Source organism: Podarcis tiliguerta, assembly GCF_965153285.1.
Source record: "Podarcis tiliguerta genome assembly, chromosome: 13".
Lineage (NCBI taxonomy): Eukaryota > Metazoa > Chordata > Lepidosauria > Squamata > Lacertidae > Podarcis > Podarcis tiliguerta.
Window position 1 is genome coordinate 7835089 of NC_139546.1, and position 26294 is coordinate 7861382.

Consider the following 26294-nt stretch of genomic DNA (forward strand, 5'->3'; position numbering starts at 1 on the left):
AGTGAATTAAACAGCGGCAACCCATCAAGAAAAACCACGGACAGAGAGAGTCCGTGGCCGTGGGACTCGGCGGGCACCTGGAGCGACCCCAAATTCGCGGAAGGGACCCCGTAAGGGGCTCCGGAGTGAAGGAGGGGGAGCGGTGCTGTGAGTTCATCGCTCTTTCTGCGGAGGCGAAGCCGCGCGGCTGTCACGGATGAGCGCTGACCTTTCTTCCAAAAAATACTACTCTGAAACAGCAAACCCGTGAGTAAGGACTTAAGATTTGTTACAATAACTTGAAGAAATTTGGCTGAAACCGGGAGACGAGAAAGAGGAAGTCCGTCTTCCGGCACTGCTTATAAGATCAAAGCAGACTGTTTAAAGAGCGGAAAGCGCTGTGAACAGGGAAGCTTTAAGGCTTTAAAGTGGGACTTTCGTGCACACCTGAAATTCTATTCTTAAAGGAAGAAAAAATACAGTTTAAATTGGACTTGGAGCGGTCCCCCATGGGGCGAGGGAAGACTCTAACCCCAAATCTTCGGGTGGCCGGGTGAAGTTGCTTGACTGCGGAACTGTTACAAACTTCCAGATACTTTTGTAACTGAAGTGCAACTTTTGGGCTTACTTAGTTTGAGTGGATACAATTGCAGGCACCTTGTTGGAACATTGTTAAACGTTTTAAAGTGCTCTGCAGGACTTTTTTCTTAGTGTTTTGGAACTAACTTGCTTTTAAAATTGTTTTTGAAAACGGAAACTTTAATGGCGGAAAAGTTACCTTCTTCTTACTAACTTTTGGTGGCACTCCCCCTAGAGGACATTGGATAACAAAGGCCTGGGAAAAGTTTTTTTTGCTTACTTTCTTTCTCCAGACTGTTTATAAATTTGGACTTGTCTTTCCCATGGGATTACAACATCTGACCTTGAACATTGACTGATGAGTGGTACAGGAAAGACAAGAGCAGCCAAAGCTAAGGAAGCTAAGGAAAAAGAAAAAGCAAAAAAGCAGGCACAGCTTTTGCAAACAACTTTAACTCAGGGACGTAGACTATCAGTGCCTGCTGTGCTTGCAACACAAAAAGTAGAAAGTGAAAAGCCTGAAAAATCTGAAGAGGAAGATATGGCATCAGGAGGAGCAGAGGCAGCACTGAAACAAGTTTTGGAACAATTGTCAACATTAAATCAAAAAATTGATAACCAATCAACAAAAATTGACCAAGCTACATCCTCGATCCAGAAATTGACAGATCAGGTTTCCCAACACACCCAAGCAATTGAAAAATTGCAAGGAGCAACGGAAGAGAACCGTAAATTGGCAGGGGAAGCCGTTGAAATTGCAACATCAGCTAAAAAAGAGGTTGAGGAAGTTAAAGCAGAAGTCAAGCCTCTGCATAAACAGATAGGGGACCAACAAACCTATCTCTCTTTGGTGGAACTGAAAAACCGGGAGACTAATCTTAGGCTTAGGGCGGTCCCAGAAATCGAACAAGAAGATTTGATTGGATTTTTGACAACAGAATTTTCAAAGTTCTGGGGCTTAAAAGAAGAAAGTGATTTTAAAATAGTATCGGCTTTTCGACTGGGAAGATTGGTAAGAAAAGATAGATCTAGAGACTGTCTAATAGCTTTGAGATCAAGAGAGGAGAGAGACAAAATATTAGGCCTACACTTCAAAAACTCAATTGAGATACAAGAGAAAAGGGTGGAAATCTACCGAGATATTCCTAAACAGCTATTGGATCTGAGAGCCACCTATTCAGAATTGGCTAAGTTGTTGAGACTTAACTCAATCCCTTATAGGTGGGAGTTCCCACAAGGACTATCATTTACTTACAAACAGAAGAAGGTTAAAATAAGATTACCAGAGGATCTACAAAAGTTCCAGCACGACCACGGAGAAGATCTCCAAAAAGAAGCAGCAGCCCTTTGGCCTATACTTAAACCAGGACCCACTCTGCCAGCAGGCGGAGGGACGCCTAAACCCTCGGAATTAGAGGAAAAAGAAGATACACCGCTCTAGGTGTAACAGAATAGTTCAGGATGTCTCTGCAGCTACTTAGTTGGAATATAAATGGCGGAAATTCCCCGGAGAAGAGAAGGAAACTGTTTCATATATTGAAGAAAGAACAATTGGATATTATTTGTTTACAAGAAACCCATGTGACCAGGCTCCACAGGAAAGTTTTGGTCAACAAAAGACTAGGCCAAGAGTTTATTTCCTCAGACAAGGTAAAGAAAAGAGGAGTGGTGATTTATGCTAAGGAGAGCCTGATACCTAAATTTTTATTCAAAGATGAATATGGAAGAATTCTGGCAATTGAAATCCAGACCCAAGGAGAAAAAATATTGATACTAGGAATTTATGCTCCAAACGACGGGAAATCAGAATTTTTCAAGAAGCTGCATGAGACGCTGCTGGACTATCTGGACTATGCTAACATCATAATGATGGGAGACATGAATGGAGTGGTGTCTACACATATGGATAAGTCTTATAACCAAAATCTAACATCAGACGGCAGACTGCCTAAAACTTTTTTTGAAATGACTGACAATCTGGATTTGATTGATATATGGAGGACAAAGAACCCCCTAGGTAAAGAAGGAACTTTCTTCTCTGAGGCCCACCTGTCCTGGTCAAGGATCGACCAAATCTGGACCTCCAGGGGGCTGGCACCCAAGACTAAAAAGGTGGAAATCTGCCCAAAAACATGCTCCGACCACAACGCTCTGAAATTAGATCTCAGACTTACTCAAACCGGTTCCTTCAGATGGAGAATGAATGACACTCTTTTAAGAGATCAAGAGATTGTGAAAAAGGCCCAAAAAACATTAAAGGACTATTTTGAGATAAATTTGAATACTACAGTAGAAAAAAGAACGATCTGGGACGCAAGCAAAGCTGTCATGAGGGGGTTTCTGATACAACAGAATACAATTAAGAAGAAGCTCTGGAATGGAAAGAAAGATAAAATACTGGAGAAAATACATCAAGGAGAGAAAAAATTGAGAACTAAACCAAAGTCAAAGGATCTGTTGAGAGAAATTAAATTCCATCAAGCAGAATATTCAAAATTGATTAATCAGGAGATTGAATGGAAAATAAAACAGATGAAGCAAAGATCCTTTGAATCAGCAAATAAATGTGGAAAGCTGCTAGCTTGGCAGCTGAAAAAAAGACAAAAGTTGAATACAGTTACAAATCTAGAGATTGAAGGAAGAACGGTGCAGAAACCAGAGGAAATTAGGAAGTGCTTCCACAGATATTTTAAAGAACTTTATGTACAGGGGCCTCAGAAAGAATCAGAGATAGATCATTTTTTAAAGACAAATGGACTATCAAAAATAACTCAAGATAAAAGATCAATCTTGAACTCTACAATAACCACCCAGGAAATTGAAAGTGCCATTCAGAACATGCAACTAGGCAAATCTCCAGGCCCGGATGGGCTTACCTCCAAATACTACAAGACTTTGAAAGACTATTTAACACAACCCTTGTTGGAGGTATGCAACCAGATCATGGATGGGAAGAGGGCACCAGAAACGTGGAAAGAAGCGTTCATCACATTGATACCTAAGATAGAATCTGAAAAGACTCAACTCAAGAACTACCGCCCCATCTCACTCCTGAATGTGGATTACAAAATATTTGCAGACATTTTGGCAAGTAGACTTAAAAAAGTTTTAATTGAAGTAATTCACAAAGACCAAGCAGGCTTTCTCCCTGGTAGACATTTATATGAGAATACCAGAAACATCATCGATATTTTGGAACTTTTACAAACTAACAGGAACACAAGGGCGGTGTTAATTTTTGTTGATGCGGAGAAAGCATTTGACAATATATCTTGGATGTTCATGAAGAAAAACTTGGAAGGGATGGGAGTGGGGCGGGGGTTTGAAAATGGGTTACGAGCAATTTATTCAGAGCAAAAGGCCAAATTAATAGTGAACAATGTGGTGACGGAGGAGTTCAAAATTGAAAAAGGGACACGACAAGGGTGCCCTCTATCCCCTCTTTTATTCATTTCAGTCCTGGAGGTGCTATTGAACATGATAAGGGAGGACCGGCTGGTACAAGGGATAGAGGTCGGAGTGAAACAATATAAACTTAAAGCTTTTGCAGATGACCTAGTTTTGACATTGCAGGAGCCAGAATCCAGTACAAAAAGAGTTCTTGAACTTATATCTGAGTTTGGTCAGGTGGCGGGGTTTAAGTTGAACAAACAAAAAACCAAGGTTTTGACCAAGAATTTGACACTTACAGAAACAGAGGGGTTTCAGAGAGAAACAGAATTAAATGTGGTAAAGAAAGTGAAATACCTAGGGATCTATTTGTCTTCCAAAAATTTGAATTTATTTAAGGACAATTATGAAAAATGCTGGTTGGAAGTAAAGAAGGATTTAGAAATTTGGTCAAGATTGAAACTTTCCTTGTTGGGAAGGATTGCAGCAATTAAAATGAATGTATTGCCGAAAATGTTATTCTTGTTTCAAACCCTACAGATCGTGGACAGAGAGGAATGTTTTGGAAAATGGCAGAAGGATATATCTAAGTTTGTCTGGCAGGGCAAAAAGCCCCGAATAAAGTATAAAATATTAACTGATTCAAAAGAAAGAGGGGGGTTTGCCCTGCCGGATTTGAGGTTGTACTATGAAGCTGCAGCCTTCTGCTGGCTGAAAGATTGGTTTTTGCTAGAAAACACCGACGTCCTAGATCTGGAAGGTTTTGATAATGCATTTGGTTGGCATGCATATCTATGGTATGACAAGGTTAAAGTTCACAAATTGTTTAAAAGCCATATTGTCAGAAAAGCGATTTTTGCAGTCTGGATGAAATATAAAGACTTATTAGAGAGTAAAACACCGAGGTGGCTATCACCGGTGGAGGCCAAAGCTCGAAAAAGACCCAATATGGAGGCCTATTGGCCGAAATATTGGGAATTAATTGAAAAAATTGGAGACGGTTGGAAGTTGCAGAGCCAGGACAAATTAAAAAACAAGGTGCGAGATTGGTTACATTATGCTCAAATTCAAGAGGTTTTTAAAATGGATAAAAAGGTTGGTTTCCAGGAGGGGAAATCGAAACTAGAGACAGAATTGTTAGAACCAAAGACCAAGATTTTATCTAGAATGTATAACTTGCTGCTTATGTGGAACACACAGGATGAGACAGTTAAATCCGCTATGATAAAATGGGCACAGGATGTTGGACATAATATTATGTTTGAAGACTGGGAAAGGTTATGGAACACCGGAATGAAATTCACGGCATCTAGTGCCTTGAAGGAAAACATTATGAAAATGATATACCGGTGGTACATGACCCCAGTCAGGCTAGCCAAGATGCATCACCTGTCTGACAACAAATGTTGGAAGTGTAAGGAAGCAGAGGGGACTTTCTTCCATCTCTGGTGGACCTGCCCAAAAGTGAAGGCCTTCTGGGAAATGATTTATAATGAATTGAAAAAGGTATTTAGGTATACCTTTCCTAAGAAACCAGAGGCCTTCCTGTTGGGCATGGTGGACCAGAAAATGTCAAAGAAAGATAGAACTTTGTTTATGTACGCTAGCACAGCAGCAAGAATACTCATTGCAAAGAGTTGGAAGACACAAGATTTGCCCACGCTGGAGGACTGGCAGACGCAGTTGATGGACTACATGGAGATAGCTGAACTGACCGGCAGAATCCGAGATTTGGATAAAGAAACAATTGAGGAGGACTGGGGAAAATTTAAAGATTATCTGAAAAAATATTATAAGCTGTATGAATCCTAAGAAAGTGCATGATTAGGAAACGTTAAGCTTCTGCGAATATGATTAAGTAAATGGTAAAATTAGTGACAAAAGAGAAAAGGAGACAATTTAAATTGAATATGTTATGTTTATTTTAAAGGTATTGAAATTGAGATATAATATATTGTATTTGGATACATAACATTCGAAAGTTACAACAAGGTATGAAATAAGGTAACAAAATGCTGACATTGTTAATGCAAAGAACGCAGAATCGGAAGGGGTGGGGAAGTCCAAGTTTTATTTTGTTTTTGTTGTTAAAAAAGAGAAAATTTGTTTCTTGTAACTACTTTATTTGTTTATAAACCTATAAAATTATGGAAAGAAACGCAATAAAAAAATTTATAAAAAAAAAAAACAACAGTGAATTAAACAATTCTTAGCCATTCTGATGCCTTCTTGATGCCAATAAGATGATCTCCCAATCAAATGTAATGGGTTAGGAGCAGTGCCGGATTTACGTATAAGCTAAACAAGGTATAGTTTAGGGCCCCACTCTCTTGGGGGCCCCCCCAAAAATTCTGAGACTTTGTAAATTGTGTTTCTAAAGGCACTTTTGTTATTGCCAAATGTCAAAGTGTTTGCATTATTAAGTTTGTTATAAATAAAAAAAAACATTTTAAGTTACAGCTTAATAATTATTTCACTATTAATATATTTCTTCCTAACTGTATTTCAGTTCAACAGTTACTTTGATAAAATACATATTTTGTTATGTGCAAATGGCTTCAGTTCCATAAGTTAGGTACATAAATGACCTTATAGCATATATTCAACACAAAAAACAGCGGCAATTTGTTGTTGACAAAGGACAGCTGGACATATAAAGGGCCCCATTACCTTCAGTCAGTAGCTTAGGGCCTCATCAAACCTAAATCCGGCCCTGATTAGGAGGGATAGACATCTTAACTCAGGCATCCCCAACCTTTGGCCCTCCAGATGTTTGGCCTACAACTCCCATGATCCCTAGCTAACAGGACCAGTGGTGAGGGATGATGGGAACTGAAGTCCAAAACATCTGGAGGGCCAGAGGTTGGAGATGCCTGTCTTAATTGTTGCAGAGTATAAATGCCCAAACTTTCCGGCAAGCTGACGTTTATGAAATTTGTATATAACCAAAAGTTTGCCTTGATATTTATAAAAGTTATTTTAAAAAGGTTCCTGCTCCTGAAAAACAGCCCGGATTGTGTTTCTATTTCCATAATTAGCACTGGTGACAAAGAAAGTGCATATACCTTTGTGTTAAAGTTACGTAACCCGCCCGCTAAAATACTGGATGTCAGAACCTGGATTTTTGCAAGACCTAATTTTGCACCACAATGCTAGGAAATTCCTATCCTATCCTGCATTATAAGCAGCAACAGCCAAGGCAGTACAGTGGTGCCTCGCAAGACGAAATTAATTCGTTCTGTGAGTCTCTTCGTCTAGCGGTTTTTTCGTCTTGCGAAGCAACCCTATTAGCGGATTAGCGGATTAGCGCTATTAGTGGTTTAGCGGCTATTAAAGGCTATTAAAGGCTTAGCGGATTAGCGGATTAGCTGCTAAAAGGCTATTAGTGGTTTAGCGGCTTAGAAAAAGGGGGTGGGGAGCGAAAAAAAATATCAAGACTCGCAAGACATTTTCGTCTTGCGAAGCAAGCCCATAGGGAAATTCGTCCTGCGAAGCACATCGAAAAACGGAAAACCCTTTCGTCTAGCGGGTTTTCCGTCTTTCGAGGCATTCGTCTTGCGGGGCACCACTGTATTTGATTAGGCTGATAGGAAGCCACAAAGGTGTAGATAACAAAGGCAGAGATAATTGTGGGAAATGCAACCTCATTTAACAACATGAGTAAAAGTAAAGGTGAAGGTACCCCTGTTAGGTCCAGTCGTGACCGACTCTGGAGTTGCGGCGCTCATCTTGCTTTATTGGCCGAGGGAGCCAGCGTGCAGCTTCCAGGTCATGTGGCCAGCATGACTAAGCTGCTTCTGGCGAACCAGAGCAGCACACGGAAACACCGTTTACCTTCCCACCAGAGCAATACCTATTTATCTACTTGCACTTTGTGCTTCCAAACTGCTAGGTTGGCAGGAGCAGGGACCGAGCAACGGGAGCTCACCCCATCGCGGGGATTCAAACCGCCAACCTTTTGATCGGCAAGCCCTAGGCTCTGTGGTTTAGACCACAGCGCCACCCACATCCCCAACATGCAACCAGAAACTGTGCCTGCATGCACTCAACCTCCCCTCCACTCTTTTCATGTCTTTTCAGATTCTGGGGGACAAGGGGAGTGGGGAGCTTGTCACAGCAAGAGAGGGAGACACCGATTACTTTTCAGCCGCCTGCCTCATCTCTGCCTCTTGGCCTCCCTCCTCTGCTGCTTCAGCTCCGGCCTCTGATTCTGAACTTCTCTATGCCACAGACTCTCCCAGCACACTAAACCCTGTTACCTCTTCAGGCACCAACATCTCCTCCTCCCAGTCTTCTCCTGTTTCTCCCTCTGACCACTCATCGTCACCCCTCTACCACTCCTCAGGCTCTGAGCTTTCTTCCCTTGGTGGGTCCCTATCCGGTGCCTTCCACCGCTCTTCTGCGTCCAACGAGTCCGTGACACCAGCAAACATGTCTGCAGCCTCCCTGGCTGTCTAGGCTTCCTGATCTGGAAGAACCTTCGGGGAGGAGTTATCTTATTCTGTCTTTCTGGCTAACAGATTGCGGTTGAATCCTGACAAGACAGAAGTACTGTTTTGGGGGGACAGGAGGCGGGCGGGTATGGAGGACTCCCTGGTCCTGAATGGGGTAACTGTGCATTTTGGACTCACAGCTGTCCATGGAGGCGCAGGTCAATTCTGTGTCCAGGGCAGCTGTCTACCAGCTCCATCTGGTACACAGGCTGAGACCCTACCTGCCTGTGGACTGTCTCGCCAGAGTGGTGCATGCTCTAGTTATCTCCCGCTTAGACTACTATGTAGGGCTACCTTTGAAGGTGACCTGGAAACGACAACTAATCCAGAATGCAGCAGCGTGACTAGGGGCGGCCGCCGAGACCACATAACACCAGTCTTGAAAGACCTATATTGGCTCCCACTACATTTCCGAGCACAATTCAAAGTGTTGGTGCTGACCAAATGGCCTCGGTCCAGTATATCTGAAGGAGCGTCTCCACCCCCATCGTTCTGCTCGAACACTGAGGTCCAGTGCCGAGGGCCTTCTGGTGGTTCCCTCACTGTGAGAAGCGAAGTTACAGGGAACTAGGCAGAGGGCCTTCTCGGTAGTGGCACCCGCCCTGTGGAACACCCTCCCACTAGCTGTCAAAGAGAACAACAACTGCCAAACATTTAGAAGACATCTGAAGGCAGCCCTGTTTAGGGAAGCTTTTAATGTTTGATGCATTACTGTATTTTAATATTTGGTTGGAAGCCTCCCAGAGTGGCTGGGGAAACCCAGCCAGATGGGTGGGGTATAAATAAATTATTATTATTATTATTATTATTATTATTATTATATTTCCCTGGGAAGTGCAGGCACCTGGGAAGGCTGTAGAGTGCAGACCACCAGGGAGACGATGAAAGAAAATATTCTCACATGCACCCTTTGGCGATCTCAAAAGCAAGTTGAGTGCACCCAAAACCTGTGAGAATTTCACTGAAATCTCTCTCCCTTTTGATAATTTTCAAACAATATTTCTTTTCTCACTAATTGACTGAGAATAGTTTTTGTTTTCCTTTCAAGTGCAGGAGAAGGTTTTGGCATAGCACAAGCGTGAATAATTTTCCTGCCTGCTAGCCACTCCCCTCCAGGAACTGGCAATGACCAGAGGGATGAGTTACGTTCCTGGCTACTGGGCTTACTGTGTCGTTCTGAAAGACTGGGAATGGATCTACACGGATATTTAAGAAAACGCTGTGAAAATGCTTCTGTTAAAAACGTTTTTTTTTAAAAAAAAAGGCATTTGCCATTAGCTCATCAGCGCCATCTAGTGTCACCTTTGTATAATGCACTTAAAACGTTATAGCTGCAACTGTATAGCAGTGCCCTCTTGTGGATTGTCACTGCAATGGGTGTTGGCATCTGTAGGGAAGAATCTGCTGGCCTGGACATTTGTTCATACATAGTTTGACCAGTAATCAGCCTAGCTGGGCTGAAAGATGGATAAGGGTGAGCCCAACACTGATGTGCCAGTCTCTTATTCCTACAGAATAAACTAAAAAAATGCAGCGGAACAGCAGGTCCCGATTCTCTATTTGAGTCTGCGGTGGGTAATTTATAGCTGGACAGCAAACCTATGATTCCAGAGAATCAAGAGGTAAACATGCACACAATACTCCAGAGGCATTCAAAGCTGGTTTTGGTCTACCACGTAAAGTTATTCTTTGAGATCTGTTTTTCCTTCATTTCCGCTACAGGAGAACCCCTGCCGGAGTCCGCAAGCAGCACAAGGCTGTGTCATCCATCCATATCTGACAAGCAAAATCATTCACGGAGCAGGGCCTCTTGTGGTGATCCAGGCCATGAAGGATGATGAGCTGTCAGGTGTGAGGAGAGACTAGGGGGATGAAGGAATAATGCTGGAGTTTGGGATGGTTTGGGTCAGATGTCTGCATTGATAGAATCATAGTATTGTAGAGATGGAAGGGGGTCATTAATAATAATAATAATAATAATAATATTTTATTGATACTCCGCCCTCCCCAGCCGAAGCTGGGTTCAGAGGGGCTAACAACAGTAAAATGATACAACATTCTAAAATCATTTCATTATAAAATCAGTTCAAATCAGATTAATGGCAACCATTGGGCTACAGTTCTGTGAGGATTGCCAAAGCAGGGGGTCAGGTTGTGCCTTGGCCAAAGGCCTGGTGGAACAGCTCTGTCTTGCAGGCCCTGCGGAAAGATGTCAAGTCCCACAGGGCCCTAGTTTCTTGTGACAGAGTGTTTCCCCAGATCGGGGCCACAGCTGAAAAAGCCCTGGCTCTGGTTGAGGCCAGCCTAACCTCTCTGTGGCCCAGGACCTCCAATATGTTTTTGTTTCTTTGGACCGTAAGGTCCTCTGTGGGACATACCAGGAGAGGCGGTCCCGTAGGTACGAGGGTCCTAGGCCGTATAGGGCTTTAAAGGTTAAAACCAGCACCTTAAACCTGATCCTGTACCCCACCGGGAGCCAGTGCAGCTGGTATAGCACCGGGTGAATGTGATCTCGCAGCAAGGACCCCGTAAGGTGTCTCGCCGCGGCATTCTGCACCCGCTGGAGTTTCTGGGTCAGTCTCAAGGGCAGCCCCACTTAGAGCGAGTTACAATAATCCAGTCTGGAGGTGACCGTCGCGTGGATCACAGTAGCTAGGTCAGGGCGAGAGATAAGGAGCCAGCTGCTTAGTTTGGTGGAGATGAAAAAATGCCACCTTTGTTATAGCTGCAATCTGTGCCTCTATGGAAAGGGAGGTGTTGAAGATTACACCCCCCTGCAATGTAGGAATCTTTTGCCCAATGTGGGGCCCAGACCCACAACCCTGAGATTGAGTCTCATGCTCTACAAACTGAGCTATCCCAACGATCAATTAGCCAGCAGGGCAGCCTTATTGATTAATTCTTACTCTTTAACCGCAGACTATTATATCCTTGCTTGCTGGCGAAGGACATTTGTTGCATTTTCCAAACACAAGGCATAGTTTAAAGGAGGTGGGAAGGGGATTGAAGTTAAGTGGGATTTTTTAGCAGCAATGTTAAGGAGTATGTAAAAATGGATTGTTAACAGGTGATAATTTAAAGCTATAATATATTAAGATAAAAGATTAAGATAAAATTAAAGAGGGAAAGGATTTGCTGAATTAACCAATTGAACTGGAATGCAAGAAAGGGAGGTGTGAGGAGGTCAGGGAAATAAGTAAATGAAAGATAAGATATGGAAAGTCTGATTTGTTTTTAACTGTTTCTATTTTGTATTTTCTTTTTCTATTTATTCTTCTTTATTCTTTCTATTTTTTGTAATATATTGAAAACTTTAATAAATATCTTTTAAAAAATAAAATAAAGGAGGTGGGAAGGAAAACACACCATGGACGAGCTATTAAAAAAAATAAAAATGAGTTAAGCTTGGCTGCTCCCACCTTAATTCTGTTGCATCACACAAGGATCTCAACATGCGACCTGAATCTTGCATCAGATTTGCAGAGGAGGTGGCAAGCAAACAACTTAGGTCTCAGGTATACTCCCAGCAAATGACTGCCCATTGAAGGAAGTTAGAATGGGAATACAAGGCTTACATTTACCTTTAAGCCAGGTGCTCTCCTATTTATGTGAACACTGCAGTCGTTGCTATTGCTATTGCTGAAGAGATGAATTAAAATGCAGATAAACATTGGCTAACGAAACAACAAAGGCAGCCATGCTGGTCCGTAAGAAAAATACTTTGAAATGCATAGTTGGGCATATTAGTGTTATGAGTTTGGGGGCAGTAGGCTGTATGCCTGAGCCCCCATCTAATTCCTGGATTCAGCACTGATTCAATTCCTGGAAAAGCCAGGCTAGCTTCCTGGTGAGGCAATGGCTCTCTAAGTATGGGCAGTCAGGCAACAAAGGAAGTGGCTTTGCAGCCTTGCCTGATTTAGAAAGACAAAGGCCAGCGTAGGGAGTCTGAGTTTTGTGAGCTGGAAGCAAGGCTGCAAAACCATGCCTGATTTTTGCTGGATTCCAAGGCTGTGGCTATTGGAGAAACAAGTCCCTCATGGGATGTTAATGCTGCGAGCCCTCTGTGGGGCACCTTCTCAAGGCCCTGATGATGGCAGCAAGAAGTCCACCAAGCCCCCTCAGGTGCACAGGAAGCAGAGCAAAAACACGATACTGGTTTGATGCTTGCAGGCGCACCACGCATTGTGAAATACAATGCGCTCATAGAACCTTTCCTTACGCTCTTGGGTGTCAGGACAATGGATCTGAGGGGAAACATGACATCAGAGCAGGGCCGTCTTAAGCATATCCGGCGCCCTGGTGCAAAGATCCCTCCGGCACCCCTCCCTTTCTCAGAATTTAGAACTCGGGGCCCAACTCGCGGACCACCTCCTAGCCCCGGGAGCCGCCGCCCACAGAAGATGCTGTCAATGTGGTGGACGCAGCGCAGCTGGCCAGACCGCCAGAACCCCGCGCTCACTTGCGGGGCTCCAGGGTGCCTCCTCCTCCGCTGCCTGACGACAGCCTGCTGCCAGCGCTCTCGCTGCTGCCCAGCGGCCCAAGGGCCCGAGGAGCAGGAGGCAGTTGCCACACCACCGCCCCTATCTGTAGTTGATGTGCTGGCCTGGGACTCGGGCTCAGACTTGGAACCAGAGGAGTCTCAGTCCGCACCGGATCCTTTGCCTCAGGCGGCATCTGAGCCTAGTCTCGGGCCTGATCCTGAAGAGTTCCAGTCTGCACAGGTTCCCCTGCAACAAACACCAGCTGGGCCGAGTCAGGGGCCTGAGCCTGCCCCCGCTCCAAATGCAGGGATTACCTCATTGCCTTCAGCTGGGCCATCACTTACAGCTGCTCCACTACCGGTTGGGTCAGGGGAGGCTGAGGCGGCCTCTGGATCTAGTAACGCACCGACGTTTCCCGAGCTGCAGAGACTAAGGTCTGAGAGAAGGAGAGACCTGAGTATTTGCAGGAGGAGTGCTCGCCTTCGGGCGAGACAGGGAGGTGAGTCACCAGGGGATCAGGACCGGCAGTTACCCCAACAAAGATAAAAGGCTGTTGGACCCCGCCCCAGGGAGTGGTGGTGGGGCGGCGGCGGGCATTGGTGGCGTGGAGGAGGCCCCTCGGGAGCCGCTCCCACCACTGCCGCTCCCGCCGCTTCCTCAGATGACGACGACAGCGGCTGATGGGATTCCCACGGCTGAGGGGGAGGAGGAGGCAGCCCGTCCTCGGCCACCGCCTCAGAGTTGAGGAGCGGCTCCTTGTCCACTGCTGCCCGTGCGGCTGCCACAGAGCGTTTATGGGAGCAGCACAAGCAGCAGCAGCAGTGCCAATGCGCCCGCCCGCAAAGGGGGGCAGGCCGAGGAGGGTAAGATGGTTGGTGGGGCACAGCTGGTGGCATGAAGGGAAAGGGGAGGCTGCTGGCAAAGCTGGGGCACCCCTGAGAGGCCGGCGCCCTGGCGCAATGAGCCACTAAGTCCTATGGGAAAGAGGGCTCTGCATCAGGGTACACTCAAGGTAACAGAATACCACAGTGGGCTCTCTGTGCTTTCTCGATCTTCCTGCCTCACCCCTCTCCCCCATTCCTGAGTTAAGGAGAACACAGGCAGCCTCTTGCACAAGGACCCGCCTCCCCCAAGATACTGGCTGGGATATTTGTGACTGGGGTATTTAGACTTCCGGGTTGGCGCTTCTGGCAATGGCGGATTTCCTCTGATCGGGAGGAATCCGCTCCTTGGAAATTAGGATCTGACCGCCACGGCGAGGCGGAGACCCATTAGAAACCATTAGAAAGAGGGAGGAACTAAATCGGGCTGTTCCTAGTCCCTATGCGTAGTCATTGCCTTGAGCAAAACGGGATGTGAACCCCTTTAAAAAAGCACTGTCAGCCAGGTTATCAAAAAAGATATGGCAATAAGAGATCCACTGTATTAAAACAGCACAACTGTTTCACGGATTGGCGACGTAAAGAACCACACACAAAACATTTCTTGCTGGTTGCAACTGTATTCCTCAATCTATTGCTCTCCTTGTAAAAAAACAAAAAACAAAACAAAACCAAGAACATGAAATAAAATGAGGCTGGTGGGCATGGCGTAATTGGGCAAGGAATTGCGTTGGTGCCTCTGGTGGAGGCACCAGGCCTGCTCTGAAACCAGAACGGACCAAAACAATGGAGCTATAGGCATCATATGTATATATATGTATAGTCCAAATGTCTTGGGGTTCCAGGCTGTGACATTGCATGCAAATCCTCCTTCGCAGCTTCATATCCCAGTGCGGGCAGCAATCCATTCCCGATAGTAAGTTACTCGCGTGTAGACTCCAGGCTTGTTTGGCTTCGCACATTCTTCACCCCAGCTCACTATGCCGACCAGGTACCATATTCCTCTAGAATCAGCAGTAGCCAGAGGACCACCAGAGTCGCCCTAGGAGAGGAAAGAAGACCATTTTTGATATGCATATTATTTGGTGCAGTGGGGTTTATTTATTATTATTTTTTAAATAATATTTATTAAAAATTTAAAGACTACAGAAAAAAAAGAGTGAAAAAAGGAGAAAAGAATAAACAATGCAAATCAATACATTACAATACATAAAAAAAACCCCCAAAAATACATCAAAACACAAACAAGAACAAAAACAATTAAAAACACATCCAATATTTATCATTACCTTTCATTAACTTATTTCCTCGACCTCCTCCCACCTCCCTTTTTTGTATTCTAGTTATTAATTATTTCAGCAAATCCTTTCCATCTTTCACTGCTTTCTGTCATTTAATTATCTTAATTTATTTTAACTTTATCTTACCATAAAAACCCTAAAGCTTATTTGTACTTAACTCCTTATAATGTTTCTACTAAAGCCATGTAATTTCATTCCAGCATTTTTCTAACATGCATTAATTTTATATATTTCTCTAAATAAATTTTTAAATTTTTTTCCAATCTTCTTCCACTGTCTCTTCTCCCTGGTCTCGGATTCTGTCAGTCCTTTCTATCTATTCCATATAGTCCATCAACCTGGTGATCTTCTGTCCGAAGCTCTTAGCTCTTTTCCATGTCCCTTCTGCAGATCTTCTTCATGGTGCAGTGGGGTTTAGAGCAGGGCTCAGCAAACTTTTTGGGGAGGGGGCTGGTTCACCGTCCCCTAGACCTTGTGGAGGGCCGGACCGCAGGCGTGCGGCGGAGGGGACTTCTCTCTCTCCCCCCCAGCCCCTGCCTGCCTATGCTGCTAATGTCGGCGCTGCACTCTCCCGACCGCGGATCCTGTGCCTGCCCTGAGTAGCAGTGGTTATATAACTTATGACCATTGCTTATGACCACCAGCAACTGATGTTATACAATTCCATTCACCATACAGATGGGGTATGTACTTTTGCTTTCATTTCATATTGAATTGACATTATAGTTAATGCATACAGTTTATAATAATTTGAGTTATTGTAAATATGCAGGTCATCATTTCAATAATTAATTTGCAGTTTATGAAGCATTTCCGTATCCACCTGCTGTGCTGAAGAAGAATTCCACGAAACAGCGGGTACCGTATTTTTCGCTCTATAGGACACACCTGACCATAGGACACACCTTGTTTTAGAGGGGGAGAACAAGGGAAAAAAAATTCTCCCCCTCTCTGCCCAGCGCCCCTTCAGCGAAGTGGCAGGAGGCGCTGCGCAGAGAGGGGGAAAATCCCCCCCTTGTTCTCCCCTTCTAAAACAAGGTGCTGTTCAAGGTGTGTTCAGTCGCTTTCAGGCGGCTACCTTGGAAGCCTGGAGAGCGAGAGGGGTCAGTGCACACCGACCCCTCTCGCTCTCCAGGCTTCAGTGAAGGCAACCCGAAGACAACTTCGGGCACCTTTCAACCTGCTCTTTGGGGCTGGCGGGGGGAAGGCGTGCAGCCTTCCCGCTGCTCCGCAAGCTTCTCGGGGCTGCCCGGGTCCCCCCCCCCAGCCCCAAAGAGCAAAGAAGCCAAGACAGCGAGCGGGACACATCCCGCTCACTGTCTTGGCTTCTGCCATAGCCCCGCGCAACCTCTCCAGCCAGGAGAGGCTGAGCAGGGCTATGGCTTCTTTAGCCCCGCGCAACCTCTCCAGCCGGGAGAGGTTGCCTTGGATATTACTGATGATCATGTTGCCTTGGATATTACTGATGATTGTTTGCAACACAGGGGTTCAATTGTTTGGTTACAAAATGGCGCTCAGCCAGCTCAGCCCAGCCCCCTTCCTCCACTACGCAGGGCGTGGAGAAGCCAGGAGGAGGGAGGAGGCACCATGGTGTGAGAGAGGACGGGGGAGATGGCGCCCCCCAATGGCGCCGCCGAAAAAAATTAATGGAGAAAAATTAACGAACAGAATAGATGATCCACAGAACATCCGCGGGCTGGATCCGTAGGGCAATTGGGCCGAATCTGGCCCATGGACCATAGTTTGCCAACCCCTGGTTTAGAGTCACATGCTGGCTGCAAATTAGATACGTTGCATTAAAATGCAAGCTGCATGGATTTCTCTCCCTGCATCCCTCTACTATTAAGCTATTGGACTTACTTGGCAGGCATCACTTCCTCCTTCCAGGTACCCAGCACAAAGCATCCCTGCCGAAATGGCGCCATTGTACACGTTCCATCTGTTGCAAATCTCATTGCCTATGATTTTCACTTCTGTTTGGCGAAGTTCACCGACGCTGGGACCTAGTTCCAAAATAATATGGGTGGTGTGAAATTTCGTAGGAAGCCTGCGGTGTAACACACATAGAAGCACCACATAACCCCACACCCCATGCAACACAGGACCACAGAGTCATCGTTCAGTTACAGAAGCACTGCTACCAACGCACTCTGAGCACTTCACCTCCATTGCAGGTGGGGGAGTTGTTAAGAGATGCCAAATCTGAAGCAAGGATCTCATGGTCTGATGCTTAAACTTCGCCTAGTGAGTTCCTTAGGCTGTACATGCTCAGCCCTGGGAGCCCTAACAAAACAGGGAGTTTGCAATGTGACCCTCTAAGATTGGCAATCTGAAACCTCTGGTTCAGCCAGACTTGATACAGATACTCAATCTCTACCTTTCTTTCAAAACAGAACCAGTGAAGGTAGTGAAGGTCCTGTGCGAGTGCCTGGAGGCGGTTGGAGGATGGATGGTGGCTAATGGATTGAGGTTGAATCCTGACAAGACAGAAGTACTGTTCTTGGGGAACAGGGGGCGGGCTGGTGTGGAGGACTCCCTGGTCCTGAATGGGGTAACTGTGCCCCTGTGTGCCTTTTGCACCCCAAGATTATGGACACCTGAAAGCACATACGACCCCACCGGAGGGGTACCTAATAATCTACTTGCACTGATGTGCTTTTGAACTGCTAGGTTGGCAAGAGCAGGGACCGAGCAACGGGAGCTCATCCCATTGCAGGGATTCGAACCGCCGACCTTCTGATCGGCAAGCCCAAGAGGCTCTGTGGTTTAACCCACAGTGCCACCTGCGTCCCTTACTACTTCAGCTTACTACTGATGTAAAAACAGCAGTTACAGAAAAGTAGTAGAAAAGCAAAAGGAACCAGGAAAAGTGTGGAAGGGAAGTCATATGGTATTTGCATACATGCTGTATTTGGTATGAATTTGTAAGTGAGACAGGGGAGGGGGGTTAAATGTGCTCTCTGTTCCTCTTTTTGAAAATGCAAAGAAAAAAAGAATTGAGTAAACCTTTATGTAGACTATACATTAAAATCTGAAAATTTAATAGAGCTGTTTCACATCATAGTGTCACATAGTGCACTGGCGTGCTTTCGAACTGCTAGGTTGGCAGGAGCAGGGACCGAGCAATGGGAGCTCACTCCGTTGTGGGGATTTGAACCGCCAACCTTCTGATCGGCAAGCCCAAGAGGCTCAGTGGTTTAGACCACAGCGCCACTTGCGTCCTCTTTATGGCATTGGCACCTCAGGACGGTCCACCAAACCCAACTTCGGATCAGGTGCTTCTGAGGAGTAGCAGCCACTCCCACAAAGTGGGAGAGGGAGTCCTCTGGAAGGTTTGGGCCCACGCAAGTCCTGTTCCCCACACCCCTATGCCATGCCACTGCTTGTAGTGGCAGGAACAACACCTTCCCTGTGCTTATATCTTTGCTCTCTTTGGATAACTCTTTGGAGATAACTTTGGATAACTCTCTTTGGAGAGCCAGTGTGGTGTAGTGGTTAAGAGCAGTGGACTTGTAATCTGGTGGACTGGGTTCGATTCCCCGCTCCTCCACATGCAGCTGCTGGGTGACCTTGGGCCAGTCACACTTCTCTGAAGTCTCTCAGCCCCACTCACCTCACAGAGTGTTTGTTGTGGGGGAGGAAGGGAAAGGAGAATGTTAGCCGCTTTGAGACTCCTTCGGGTAGTGATAAAGCGGGATATCAAATCCAAACTCTTCTTCTCTAACTGGTGGTTTGGGATTGGACCTGCTATGGGAGATCCCAGCGGGGGAATGTCACTCTGCGACTTGGAAGCGGCCTTGCCACAGTGACTGCACCTTGAAAGTCAACGTCTAGGCATGGTCGGCCAACAGGTGCGAAAGAAGAATAGAACTTTTTTTATGTATGCCACAACAGCAGCAAGAGTACTCATTGCACAGCATTGGAAGACACAAGAGCTACCCACTCTGGAAGAATGGCAGATGAAAGTGATGGACTATATGGAACTGGCCGAAATGACTGGCAGAATCAAAGACCAGGGAGAAGAGACGGTGAAAGAAGATTGGAAGAAATTCAAAGATTATTTACAGAAATACTATAAGATCATTGAACGTTAGAATGACATCAGATTGAATGTAAAAGGTTATTAGTAAAAAGTTGTAAAATTAAAAGGTTCAATATTTCAAGATACCAAGGAGATTAAGATATATTAAGATACGAAAGTTAAGACAAAGATCAATTAAGATAGAGGGAAGGGATTTGCTGATTAAATATATGATTTGGAATACAGTGAAGGGAGGTATGAGGAAGTCGGGGAAATAAGTAAATGCAAGAAATATTATGAAGATGGAACTGTTTTTATTACTTCTTTTTCTTTTTCTTTTTCTCGATGCTTTTTGTTGTTTTGTGCTTTTGTAATTTTGTATTTTTCTGTTTTTTCCGTTGTTTTTTTTGTCTTGTTCTTTGTGTAAAAAACTTAATAAAATATTATTTTAAAAAAAGAAAAGAAAGTCAACGTCTGTGTTTAAGCTGAACAGATAGTTTACTGACCTTCATCTCTCAGAGCACCATATCCCGTGACGAAGCAGGTGGTGTTTTCTGGATAGATAGACGACGCCTCTGGGAGACAGATGCGGTGCACGGCTGCCGTAAACTGAACCGGGTACGCAAGCTGCACGACAGCAATGTCAAACTCATGTCTCATGACGCTCTCGGCGTATTGCTCATGAACGATGATCTGGCGAAGGTTCCTTCTCAATAGTGGAGGGTTTAAGCGGGCCCCAAAACTAGCTGTCCAGCTACGGAGATCCCTCACTCTAAAACACATTTGAGAGCGGTAGAATAATCATCCATTCTACTCAACATGCATACAGAGTTTTATTGCGCTCCAGCCTTTCTTAACAACAAGTTAATATTAAGGCAAAAGAGGGGATTGTATAGGGCAGAATTCTCCCCTTTCCTACTGATTTGGCTCCACAGTGCTCCCCCCTGAGGTCTCCCCGGCCAGAAATAAGTCCAACTTGGAAGAAAGAAAGCCAGGGTGGGAGGAGAACCATGAGCGGGGGCAAAATAACTACCGTATTTTTCGCTCTATAGGACGCACCGGACCATAGGACACACCTTGTTTTAGAGGGGGAGAACAAGAAAAAAAAATCTCCCCCTCTCTGCTCAGTGCCCCTTCAGCAAAGCGGCAGGAGAAACGGAGCCCCTTCCATTTCTCCTCCCACTTGGCTGAAGGGGTGCTGTGCAGCTCTTCCTCTCTGCTGAAAGGAACCCGAAACCTGCGGAGCGCAGTGGGAACTTGCGCTGCGCTCCGCAGGCTTCAGGCGGCTATCCCTGAAGCCTGGAGAGCAAGAGGGGTCAGTGCACACCAACCCCTCTCGCTCTCCAGGCTTCAGCGAAAGCAACGCGAAGCCAAGGAGCGCGGAGGGAGCGCTCCCTCTGCGCTTCGGAGGCTTCGCGTTGCTATCGCTGAAGCCAAGGAGCCTGCATTCGCTCCATGGGACGCACAAACATTTCCCCTTAATTTTTGGAGGAGGAAAGTGCATCCTATAGAGCGAAAAATATGGTAAGCATCAATTTCATATGTTTTGAACATATATATAGCTGGGTTGAGGTGATAGCTTACTAAAGATTCTGATTACTCATGTAATGTTGGTGCAGAACTAGATACAGTTTTAGCAAGTCTGGGAGGTTGGGGGGGGGGAGATCTTCTCACCCTCTAAAGCAGTGAGCTGCAGTTAAGAGCCATATATCACCGATCAGTGTTGCGCCACAGCGATGGATGCCGTTCAGCTGAAGACTTGCTTGCCACGGCCACTCCCCTTCCACAGCAATGTTTCCTCCATAGATTCTCTCCACAGATCTTTCCACTCGCGTCCCACAGCCTGCCAAAGAACATCTTCTTAGCCCAGTTTCATTCCCAACAACAAGACTTATGTCATGATCTGAACATGACATATTTTGAAGAAGTACAGTCATACCTTGTGTTGCGTTAGGTTCATGTTGTGTCTTTTCGGCTTGCAAACCCGGCAAACCCGGAAGTGTATATAGTCATACTTCGGGTCGAAGTTGCTTCAGGTTGAGCATTTCCGGGTTGCGCTCTGCGGCGACCCAGAAGTAACGGAATGCATTACTTCTGGGTTTTGCCGCTCGCGCATGCACAGTCAAAATGACGTCATGCGCAGAAGCGACAAATCACGACCCACGCATGCACAGACGTGTGGTTGCATCCGCTTCAGGATGCGAACGGGGCTCCGGAACGGATCCCGTTCATATCCAGAGGTACCACTGTACTTCCGGGTTTCGCCGCACGTGTGTGTGCAGAAGCATTCTGCATGCTTCGCACATGCGCAGAAGAGTTCTGCACACTTCACACATGTGCAGAAGCAGCACTCTAGTTATGGACTTTTCGGGGTGCGAACGGCACCCCGGAATGGATTGAGTCAATAACTAGAGGTACCACTGTGGAGAGGCTTTTTAAACTTAGAAATTTACTTGCCTTCTAGTTTTAGAAAGATAACATAAAGCAAAGAAATGACCCTGATCCCATCCCCACCCACTGCATTTAATATTTCTGCAAAACTAACTTTAGAGGCAGGGAGGAATGAATGGCAATCTGATAGGGGTCAGAAAAATTATCCAGCAAGCCCCCCCCCCTCCCGGATCACCAGGAGATCTCACCCCAGACTGTCTCCTTTTGCCATTTAGGAGGTGAAAGAGATAATTCTGCCAGCAATGCCTAAGAAAAAGCAGTTGTGGTGGATGGGGGTCGGGTCTGCTTCAGAATGTGACCTGATCCAAATTGGGGGCCCTTGTCATAATAATAATAATAATAAATAAATAAATAAATAAATAAATAAATAAATAAATAATAATAATATATTTATACCCCTTCCATCTGGCTGCGTTTCCTCAGCCACTCTGGGCGGCTTCCAACAGAATATTAAAATACAATAGTCTGTTAAACATTAAAAGTTTCCCTAAACAGGGCTGCCTTCAGATGTTTTCTAAAAGTTTGGTAGTTATTGTTCCCTTTGACATCTGGTGGGAGGGCATTCCACAGGGCGGGTGCCACCACCAAGAAGGCCCTCTGCCTGGTTCCCTGCAACTTGGCTTATCTCAATGAAGGAACTGCCAGAAGGCCCTCGGCGCTGGACCTCAGGGTCCGGGCAGAACGATAGAGGTGGAGACACTCCTTCAGGTATACTGGACTGAGTTTTCTGCCTCACCTTCACTCCCTTTCCTGGCTGCAGTTTGCTCCCAAAGGTGTAATTTGTAATAAAAAACACCTTGGGGGAGCAATATTTAGCAAGGAAGAGAGGTCGGGCCTCATTCTGACTTGGGAGCATTGTCCAGAATGGGATACTGAGACTGCCTTTTCTGCAAAATAAGAAAGCAGCCATTTTTGGTGTGTGTGTTTTTTAGTACAAACAATAGTTAGTTGGGTCCTTACCTGCTTAAGACAAATTGGCTCTATTTAAACCATTATTTTGTTAGCTCTGTGTTTCATAGCAGAGGAGAGTTGAAAGCGGTTTGAGATGTTGTAAGCACACATGCCTGATTAGACATGATTTTGAAACAATATCAAAACCTTGTTTTCCATAAAAACCACATCCAGCTATTTGACAAAACTATTCCCTCGCCTCCAGTCTTGATGCAGATTGTACACATCCAACCCCACATACAGCATGCGATAAGGAGGGAGGGATCATTAATTAGGTGAACCCAACACTTTTTAAGGCTGCAATCCTACACATACCCAATGAACTAAATGGGACCAATGAAGGCCCAATGAACTAAATTAATTTAAATGGGATTTAATTCTGAGTAAAGCTGCTTAGGATCAGGGGTGGTAGTCAAGTAGGTTTTACACAGAGTAGACCCATTGAAATTAATGGACCCTAACTTAGTCATGGTTATTAATTTCAGTAGATCTACTCATACCGCTGGCTTGAACAACCTCAAGGTCTGCCTTCAACTAGAGATTTAAACTGCTTTAATATCTGCTCCTTCTTCCTGTGCATCCTAGGAAACTACAGCTTTGTGTGGGGTCTACTAAACCCCACACAAATTCCCGGCATTCCTTTCGGGAAATTGGTATAAAAATCAACAGACATGCCTTTCTGTTGCCCTTTTGCAAATACAGGTCTTGACTGCACCAGAGTTTACTGTGTGTTGTTTGCATTCCCATTTAAACTGCACAGTTTGCATGGTATCACTCTCAAACAGCACCAGTTTTGGGGGAAAGCCTGAGAGAAAGCCACTTCCGGCCTCGGGAGGAGGTGGTGTTGCGGGCTTCACCCTCCCAACATGCGCACGGAGGCTGGCTTCCAGCCCCCGTGTGATCTAGGGAATCATCGGGCCGCGTCATCCCCTGGCCAGCCAATTGGCTGGCTCAGGGGGTGTGGCTTGCCTCACTTAAGGCAAGCACGGCCCTGGGATCTCCCTCTTTGGTCCACTCAGCTGCTGTTGTTTCCCACCCACCCTCCCTTCAAGGTTCCCCTTCTGACCTTGTTATGGAGCTCGGTTGGTCGCCGTTAGGGGCCTGATAGGAATTTTTCCACTTGGCAAATTGGCACCGGCCATTTGGTTTTTCGCCTACCTCATAGCAAATCGCCACAATTTCTTTGGTTTTGGCGGTTAGGCATTGTTAGGGGTATTGTTATGCAGATGAATGGGGGGGAGCGCCATCACCTCCTCGGTTAGTGAAGGGTAGTCCGGTAAAGGATTCCGGGGGGCATGGCCTCGTCCGAAGCCTATGGAGGCCAGGGCCTAAAGCGCGCCCCCTAGCGGTGACCCCAGGGGAGTCCCTAGTTGATGTGCATCAGCAGGACTCCCTCTACTGGTGGTTAACCCTTCCGGGTCTTCAAGCAAACAGGCTGAAGCCGGATAGTCGGATAGGACCAATGCCTAAGCCAATACCGCTCTTTACCTGTAACCAATAAAGTTGTGGCCAATTTTAGCCCATTAACCTAAAATAATTGTGTCATGTGTCTTTTTTCCTATTGGTGGGAGGCGGGAACTCGCCACGCAAATCAGGCTCCAAGGCCCTCCAGCTGGGGTTGCAGATGATTTGCTTCAGTGGTTTTGGGTGGGTTACTGTCCAGCTAGATTTCTCTGAAAACCTGGTTGCAGATGCGACAGATCCAGCTTCCAACCGAAGAAACCCTAACGATTGTAATGCAACCATCATGGAAAAGCTTTTCAAGAGAGACACAGCATCTCAAAATCCAGTTAAGTCTTCCCATCATTCCCCTGCCAGCAGTAGCATCCCAATCAGGCTCCAGGAGGGAAGCAGAATCAGCCAATCAGAGGGGACTCATTGTGTAAATAAAGTATATAAAAGCCTGAGGTTTCAGGGGGAATTCAGTCACTGTTTTACAAGCTGCAATGAAGAGCATGGAATCACTGCAGGATTCTGAGTATATTTCACTTAGTTAAGGAGTTAATTGCCCCGATTACTTAATAAGTGGCTCCAGCCGATTTGCGATAATCTTCTATCTAATTGATATCAAGCAGCCAGCGACAGGCGTGGACTTCTGTTTGGCAGCTACATCGGAGAAATGGGCACAAGCCAGTGTTAAGCAACAGCTCATAATCTCCCCTGAACTATACCCTACTAGCTGACTCACGTGTCAGGCTGCACTTTCTCAGCTGCAAAGCAGCACAAGGAGGGGACGGTTTGCAGGTGAAAAGCAGGAGCTACGGATTCCAGATCCAGACTATTAGGGCTGGCTTGCCCATGGGGTGAGCTGAGGCAGCTGCTCAGGGAGCAGAACCCCAAGAGGCAGCGCCCCTCGGCCACCCCAAAACCCCAGGAAAAGTGGTGGCTTCTGGCAAGACCAGATCTTGCCAGAAACTGCCATCGCTGCTTTGTGGGCACCACCATATTATCCAGGTAAGGGAGGCTTTGACAGTGGGGCAGAACCGCAAAACAGGACAGGAGGACCCTATAGATATAGACTGTGTAACAGTTCTGTGATTGAGGGTTTGGACAGGTAAACATGCAGGTAAAGGTAAAGGGACCCCTGACCATTAGGTCCAGTCGTGGCCGACTCTGGGGTTGCAGCGCTCATCTCGCTTTATTGGCCGAGGGAGCCGGCATACAGCTTCTGGGTCATGTGGCCAGCATGACTAAGCCGCTTCTGGCGAACCAGAGCAGCACACGGAAACACTGTTTACCTTCCCTTCCCGCCAGAGCGGTACCTATTTATCTACTTGCACTTTGACGTGCTTTCGAACTGCTAGGTTGGCAGGAGCAGGGACTGAGCAACGGGAGCTCACCCCGTCGCGGGGATTAGAACCGCCGACCTTCTGATTGGCAAGTCCTAGGCTCTGTGGTTTAACCCACAGCGCCACCCGCTTCCCCAAACATGCATGACATTGGTTTAAATTTGTAGCATGAAGACATGCCCTCAAACTCCTTTATAGAGTGTGGAGAGAGCTCCCCCCAATGGTTGTCAAATGATGTCTTTCTTGCCTGATAAAACTCCAAAAGTAGCATGTGGTACCTTGTTTCTCAAACGCCTTGGTACTCAAACAACTTGGAACCCAAACGCTGCAAACCCGGAAGTAAGTGTTCCGGTTTGCGAACTTTTTTCAGAAGCTGAACGTGCTCCGTTTTGAGTGCTACTCTTCCGTTTTGAGAGTTATGTTTCCATTTTGAGTGTTATGCTGAGGTCTGTCTTTTTTTACTATTTATTTTGCATTTTTGTTTTTGCAGCTTTTTTGTTTTGTTTTTTTTGTGACTGTGTGGAACCCAGTTCAGCTACTGATTGATTGATTGTGTGACTGAGGTACATTGTTTATTGCTTTCATTTTATGGATCAGTGGTCTCGTTAGATAGCAAAATTCATGTTAAATTGCTGTTTTAGGGGTGGTTTTTAAAAGTCTGGAACAGATGAATCCGTTTTGCATTACTTTCTATGGGAAAGCGTGCCTTGGTTTTGGAACGCTATGGTTTTGGAACGGACTTCTGGAACGGATTAAGTTTGAGAACCAAACTGTAATGATGTGAGGTGAGAATATTCTCTGGAGAATATTCTCAAAAATATTGTTCGGCGAATATTCTCAAGAATATTTTCTGCTACAAAATTCTCCGGAGAATATTCTCCACAAACTGTAAATCCTGTGTCGTCTACACAGCTGCTTTAAATGTACACACCTCATTAATTGAGAATATGCTCAAGAATATTCTCCAAAGGATTATTC

At 45.7% G+C, this 26294-nt stretch overlaps 1 protein-coding gene across 4 annotated transcripts in view; it reads right to left on the bottom strand.

Moving 5' to 3' along the window:
- Positions 1 to 14403: 14403 nt before the first annotated feature.
- LOC310661550 (transmembrane protease serine 11A-like) overlaps positions 14404 to 26294 on the bottom strand; it is a 74514-nt gene continuing 62623 nt past the window's right edge. For all 4 annotated transcript variants that reach the window (XM_083407878.1, XM_083407879.1, XM_083407880.1 and 1 more), the window contains 4 exons: positions 20800 to 20968; positions 19632 to 19897; positions 16965 to 17107; positions 14404 to 14845 (listed from right to left, as the gene is read on the bottom strand). In XM_083407878.1, the coding sequence (XP_083264004.1) occupies positions 14684 to 14845; positions 16965 to 17107; positions 19632 to 19897; positions 20800 to 20968 (740 nt within the window). In that variant the 3' untranslated portion in view covers positions 14404 to 14683. The remainder of the gene's footprint in view (positions 14846 to 16964; positions 17108 to 19631; positions 19898 to 20799; positions 20969 to 26294) is intronic.